Here is a 7,597-nt window from a genome sequence, read left to right as displayed (position 1 = left end):
CACTTTCTTAAGATAAAGTCTTAATTAAATTGGTTGGGCGGCGAAGCGATATTTCGCTGTGCGCCATGCGATAATATTTCATTTCATGTTTAAAAATAGAATATCGTCGCGCCGTCTGTGCAGTAATATGCGTAAATAAAAAAAGTGAGTGGTATAACGTTTTAATATGCGTGTTAAAATACAAGTCAATATATTTGATAGAATATCGCAAGGTTCATAAGAATGAAAATAAACTGAATTCTCAATCATGCAAATGCGAAGAATGAGACTTCATGATCCTTCTGGAAATCCCTTTTACGTAGGATTGTAAAAGGACATGTTTCTACATCTATAGAGACAGCCAATAATTCTTTTGTTAATCCTTAATATACTGGGATTTTTCCACGTGAATAAATCTGGGGACCGTTCCCCCCGACATTAGTGACCTTAAGTCCTTAAGAATGGGATATTCTCAATTGCCGTGTATGGTATAAATGGCTGATAATGTTAAAGACTATAAAGAAGCGCGTAGAAAGGGCATTTAATGGCGTCGAAAGAAGAGAAATCTCATATATGAGGAGCCTCGAGAAGGAAAGACACGATCCCGATCTAACCCTCCAAGAGCATAAGCACGCGCTGTACAAGACCTTCCTGAGACTCTGCATTCCTGGTATAACCAAAGCAGCAACAGTGTTGACGGGTATACTGGTATGGTAATAACTGGCGTCAAAACATTAATTAAGGATCAAGTGAAGAAGATGGAATCTGTCAAGACGCACTTGTCCATGTGGATAATATGGTGCAGCTCGAACCGAGGAATATGAAGGAGGAAACAGAGAAGCATTCAGAGGACTATACAAGAATTAAAAGCGTCTTCAGCAACAACCTCACGGATATTTTTCAAGGCAGCAGCGTTAACGATGCTCTGGATTCCATGTTTGAGCAGACCAAGAAGCATGCGGAACACCCTGCCCTAACGGCGAGAGTCTTTGCTATAAGTCGGATCATCCCCATTAACGTAGATTTTCATAAGCAGCAACTCACAATGCGCTCTTCCTACATCGCTCTGCCTGCATGGATTGGGACTAAATAGTCCATCATCCATCCAAAGAATGAAGACGAAGAGTATTTCAAGTGGAGCGTCATAGCATCTCTGCATCCTCAAAGAATATCAAGACTGGAGTTTGAAGATGACTACAATAGGCAAGAAATAGAGTTCCTATTGGCTTTCAACCGCATATTTAACGTTGAGAAGCACAGTCCAGACATAGCAGTGAATGCGCTTTACATCACAGAGAAGAGCATTAACACCATAGAGCACAACATTACACGCAGCTAGCAAGTGAATGTACACCTAATCACAGATGAAAAAAAGATTAAATACATTGGCAACAAAAACCTTTCCGGCTATTAGGCCATTATAAAATCAAAAAGGCGATGCATTTCTGTCTGAATTGCGTGAATCAACACAGCCGAGTCAAAAGACAAGTACTACGAATATTGAATCGATCATGAGGCAGCCACGGTCGCCATGCACAAGAAGAGCGAAAGAATGGCTAAAATATTACGATGGTGTTGAAAGTTTACTTATTCCAGTAGACGATGCTAGAGAAAGCAAGACCAAGAAGCTTAACACGTGCACGCACAACAAGTTTGCCTATAGCAATGTTCCAGACCCATTGCGTAGAGGAATTTGTAGGTCATCTTGAGAACGAGGTGAAGCAATTGCACGATAAATTCCTGCAGCATCCAAGGTCTGCGAAAACTGTAACTTTATGGGTCTCCATCAAAGTGCAGCACATAAGAACGACATAAGATAAGAATGTTCCATAATTTAAGCGGCTACAATGCGCGTCTGAACTCGCAGAAATATATCACTTTCACCATCAAAGTCGAAGTATTGCTATAAGTATTGATAGTAGTACTAAAACATTCACCGGGAAGAAAATGCACAAGAAAATGGAGTTAAGGTTCATCGATAGTTGTAGATTCCTGGGCAAGCTTTCAAGCAACCTGACCGGTACGGGTACCGCCGGAATGAAGTGCAAAGAATGTGAGCAGGAGCGTATGGAACCTGAGGACATATTGGACAATTACGTCGCTGGATTTAGATGGATGGAATGTAAGCTAGGAAGCCCGAACGAAGCAGTTGCAGAAAAAAGGGCTATAGTCAAGCCTACGTTCCATGACATGACTTTTCAATCAGGATGGTGCTTTCAGGCTGATACTCATAAATATAGTGTACCCGTATGAATACATGGATGATTGGAAACGGTTCGAGGAGACTGAGTTACCTACCAAAGAGTCGTTCTACAGCAAGCTCAATATGTCTGGAATCTCCGATAATGACTATGAGTACAAACAGTAAGTCAGGAATAGTAACACGTCAGAAGGTAATCAGGTTGCGCTTGGTGATTGTCACCAAATCTCCCTTTCTACTGACATGTTGCTCCTCTATGGTATTTAGAATTTCCGAGATGTCTGCCTAGACAGCTATAAGTGCAATGTGAAAAAGGCCGGAATAGAGATCCCACGCATTCTCACACTGCATCGGGACTAGCATCGAAGGCAGCACTATAGTATATATAAATGAAGCTGGAACTTCTAACAGACTACGACACGATCCTCATGTTTGAAAAGGTTTTCGCGGAAGTATCACCTTATCAGTAGATCTTTATGCAAAGGGCAACAAAAAATACATGAGCGAGCAGTATAATGCAGATAGAAAAATCTCGCACTACACTCTTTCAAAAGCAACAACATTTACGGGGTTGACCATGGTTCAAGATCTACCAACGCTTGACTTTATATACAACCCTGAGACAGAAACGTTGAAGCTAGTAAGGAATACGGCCAGTATGATTATAAGTAGTAGTAGTCGAAGGTATAATACCTTCGACTACCACTTGCCTATCATCAGCTGGATGACGAGTACTGCTTCCTGGATGACAAAAAGTGGAAGATTCTAGGCATGGTCCCCATTGAAGAAGCAACCAGGGTTGATATGGCTACCTTGACCTTTGATACCCCTCTATACAGACTTCTGAAAGGGTCGATAGGATATCATAATAATTATACCGACGTATCATTGGTAATAGCAACAGAAGTGAGTAAGCAGGCTTAGACTTTATTTTGATTGTGTAAAATACACGTCAGATTCTTCCCATATTTGGTAATTATTTGCCAGCAAGCCCTTTTGAAATGCACTAAAAATCGTGACTTTAAAAGATACAAAATAGCTTGAAAAATATGACATTTACCAGGCGCTCAAAAATAGAAATGTTTTTCTATGACGCTATCATAAAAAAGCGAAAGTCTAAATGATTATTCATAGGGTTTAGTGGTTAATTTATGTTGCTTAGTTTTCGTGTTATCTTTTCAAGTTCGATTGCAATTGATGTAAGATGGTGTAAGGGTAGTCAAACCATGTAATAAAAGCAACCTATCATTGCTTCACCAAACATGGGAAACTCTTTTGAAGTAAGTTGGTGAAATTTATGCTGTAACAGCCTAATAATTAGTTGGTGCAGTGTAGGTTTATAACGAGTCAAAAAGGGCTCAATATGAAGATGATTGGGAAGGCGAAACGAGAAATAATTACCACATGGCCTACGTACATATTTCATAATATCGTTTATTAAAAGTGGGGAAATCATCTGCTAAGTATCTCTTTCTTTTAGATTTGTACGTAAAATTAGCGTTATTAGCAAACCTTGAAGTATAGTAATCACGTCCACGAAAGTTCCTTTAAGTCATTTTGCTACAAATATAATTCGTTTATTAACAATAGTAAATTCAAAATCACCATTTAAAGGGAAAACGTGTAATCTAGAACAACATAAGTCGTGCTTTATGTTACCTAAACTAATAGAAACTGTCCCAACAATTACTGCACTAATTATAACATTTTCTGACTGTTTTAATTAGTATCTAGTCGTTAATTTTTTGTTCTAAAATTGACATACTGTAAATTTAAATGCAATTAATTATCGCATAACTTTTTTGAAAGCAAAAGTTATCTTTTTAAGAAAAATCACAATTAAGTAATAACAAGTCAGAGCTGACACAATTTGTGTACATTATTCTCCTTCTGCGTCCTGTTCATTTTACATAAACATGGAGCAATCTTGTATGTCCCCAACTTCACAACCTCTTTGGTCATGTAAAATTTCCATGTTTAACGGCTCACTGACAGCACAACATGAAAGGAAGAAGGTCAAAAAAGCGATGCAGAGGCTTGCAAATGCAGAATTTCTTCATTATCATTGCCACTAATGAAGGCAATAACATAAACTAATCATTCTTCGTCATAAATATCTTGTTGAAAAATTGTTTTATTCTCTTAGATTCTCCCTACGAACCCGCTACATTCTCTCATTGTCTCGCCGTGCAAATGGGAACATTTAATTCAATTGATTAATCATTATACATTTGAGACAAAAGTATTCCCTCTACTGGAGGTAAGTGACATATTGTTTTACCCGCATACTAATATCACGAAGCTTTCTTGTTAGAAATTTGCAGAAAAGCAAGTTTTACTTTTTAGTTTTTAATTAATGAGACTATTTTATAAACATTAGCTAATTATTAAAACTTCCCTTCGAGCTTACATATAAATTACGTCAGTGCTTCTGTAGACTATCGAAGTCTTAAAATCAAGTAAATTTCAAGTGTTCTCATAAATTTTAGTTTTGTGTCAGCTTGTCTTAATCACAGTAAAACAGAGGAAATTTTCATGGCCTTGCTATTATAAAAGGTCGATACTTTTAAAAATATGACAAGAAATTTAAACTTGAAATCGTGCGAGGAGTGTAGAATAAATCAAACAAGCAGGAATGGGATTTATAATAAAAATTTTAATTAGTAAGTGATTTACATGGTTCTTCAAGAGTTCTTTTATGAGCACAAAACCAGAAGTGCTTATTACTCCGCCCATATGTTCTAAGGGCAAGTAATATACAGCGTTATATGTGATACATTCTTTTCTTCTAGGTGTGGCAAGTACCATTATTGTTGGAGAACACATACAAACAGCGAAATTGGATGAGACATGCAGCGCAACAAACATTCTAAAGGAACTCGATGAAAATATTACGAAAAATGACGAATTTATATCTGTGTTAGCAGCAGGTTTGGTGAGAACCATTTATATTTAAACTTATTCCTTGTGATTACCGACTCAACAACTCTGATTTCTAAATGATTTAAAAAACTATGTAGAACAACAGTTCCATAGTCACAGATCACGCAACGAAATGCACTGCGTTTCTTTGAAATGACTAATCATCTATATGTTCTAGGAAAATAAACTGGTTAGAAAAGGAGTAAGACTCTGTGGCGATATGTGCAGATATGGTGACAACTACAACGATTGGATGTATGGAAATGGCTCTCCTTCGTTAGAGGTAAATAGCAGTGTAAATTTTAAGAATCTTAAATGCAATTCTGGGAAAATCGCAATAAATAAGTTTCGTTTCTTTTTCATAATTATAATTATGGATTATCTGTTACAATAATGGACGATATCACACTTGGTTAGGCATAATAAACGTGTAAAGGCTTTTTCGTATTTTTTAGATGATGGAGCGCTTAGTAATGGCAGCCAATGTTACTGAAATATACATCGACGAATTGCAGAACTACATGAGTGGAAATTATTTGTCAAAGGTGATAAAGATGAAGTCTATCCTTGTTAAAAGCAAGAATGCTTTTCAAACAGCTTATAAAGTAAGATTGTGTAAAAATTATAATTAAAATTGATATAATGCGTATCGAATTTAGAAATTTCTTTCTGACAACCTTGAAACAGTTCTAATATTTAGTTTGGTCATTTACTCAGTGCATTGCAATAGCAGGTGGTAGGCTAAAATGTTAAAAATGAATGGTTATTATATTGTTAACTACCATTTTTTTAGCAATTAATTTCACATTGTCAACAAGATCCACCCAAATTTCGATTTAACACAACATTGAAAGTTCCTGGATACGATGGTAAAGATTCTGATGTTCGTCTGCTAACTGTGTTTAAAGAAATCGAATTCATTCACTCTATACAACAGACCTTCTTTCGTTGCAAATATCATAAAGTTATCAATCAACTGTCAAAGCTTCCATTTCCTTGCCCTTTATTTGACTTGTAATTAATAAAACTTGTTATGTAACCGCAACAATGGAACATCTTTTAATTTAGATTTAGATGGGGACTTCTATTTTATTTTAAAACTAAACCGATTGCCCGATAAGTGAAATTTTTTCACCCAATGTGAGTGATATTAATGAATGAACTTTCTAAAGTTTTTGTTATCATATATTTATTTGGTCCACAATGTACATTCTATTTTATTTGCAAAATGCTAATATATTTATACTGTTATTAGAAAATGTATCCTAGTATCTACAAAAATATGTGTATTATAACTGTTCATTGACTCTTTTGCACATAAACTTTAACAGGGTGCAAAATGATGAAGAAATTCGTCAATTTCTTATAATTAGAAAACGGCTCAATAAAAATCTTCTTATATGATAATACGTTTTGTATGTGACGGTCATAGTGGACATCGTCAATTTTTAGGGGGTTTTGACGGGGCATTGCTGACGTCAGGAAAAAGTCTAAAACAACCTATTTTAGTGGATTTTTCCACGGGCCATATTGGCTGGTCTATATTATAATACGCCAAGTTTGTCTGTCTGTCTGTGACAGGCTATGTGGATGTGTTCATTTTCCTTTGATGTTGCCGAAAAAGTTATGTCTCAAATGTTAAATTTTCTGACGTTATGGCGCGACGTCAATAACACTACTTTAACGTCAATATCTTATATTAAATTATTGTGCACCTTAATCTTTGAGGCCAAATCACTTGGAAACGAGGTGGTGACGTCAATGATTTTTTTACCGCGTGGGTAACTAGGGACCACCTGGGACCAATTCTAATGTGCATTCGCACATTAGAATTGGTCATACGTATCTATTAAACAAAAAAGATACATAGTGGCAGTAAAGTAAAAATATTCTATATTTCTACGTTAACCCTATTCGGTCCGGAGTTTTTCGAACATACCATGACTGCGGATTCCGCCCCCCCCCCTCAATAACTTTTCATAGGATTGTTCAAATTGAATCAAACTTGGCACACTTATAGTACGTCATAAAAGGAACAAAATGGCGGCAATAAATTTTTGCTTGAGTCAGCACATTTTCTGTGACGTCATCAGAAGCTTGAAAATTGTTAAAAATGCCACTATCGGCTTAAAATATAATTACTTTTGTTCTAGAGCGAATTTTTACATTCTGTTTAAAGTTTCTGAAAGCTAAATAAATTTTTTTAACATATCTTCCGGTTTTTACATGGATCGGATAAAACATTGCCAAAAATTGCCCGAAAATCCGTTTTTTCCGATTTTCAGGTAAAATCCGACAAAATCGGGAAATCGGATTAGTCACGTGTCAAAATTATTCAAAATGATTCTTCCTCATGAAAAAAGTTGTGTTGCAAGTTTCAAGTTCTAACGATATTCCTAACAGGAGTTATTATATTTTCCCCATTATAAGGATTTCATAGAGATTTTAGGGGTAGTTTCGAGTAATGGCCAATATCAAAGCCTCTGAAAATTATGG

General features: G+C 36.1%; 1 protein-coding gene across 1 annotated transcript; it reads left to right on the top strand.

Annotated features, from left to right (window-relative positions):
- Nucleotides 1–5,560: 5,560 nt before the first annotated feature.
- Nucleotides 5,561–6,398, top strand: LOC130640714 (uncharacterized). Its single transcript, XM_057447230.1, has 2 exons — nucleotides 5,561–5,706; nucleotides 5,895–6,398. The coding sequence occupies exons 1-2, from the start codon at nucleotides 5,575–5,577 to the stop codon at nucleotides 6,117–6,119; spliced, it is 357 nt and encodes a 118-aa protein (XP_057303213.1). The 5' UTR covers nucleotides 5,561–5,574; the 3' UTR covers nucleotides 6,120–6,398.
- Nucleotides 6,399–7,597: the final 1,199 nt, after the last annotated feature.

Source organism: Hydractinia symbiolongicarpus, chromosome 4 (assembly GCF_029227915.1).
Source record: "Hydractinia symbiolongicarpus strain clone_291-10 chromosome 4, HSymV2.1, whole genome shotgun sequence".
Lineage (NCBI taxonomy): Eukaryota > Metazoa > Cnidaria > Hydrozoa > Anthoathecata > Hydractiniidae > Hydractinia > Hydractinia symbiolongicarpus.
The sequence above is the reverse complement of the archived record's forward strand: the minus strand, read 5'-3'. Positions and strand labels throughout refer to the sequence as shown.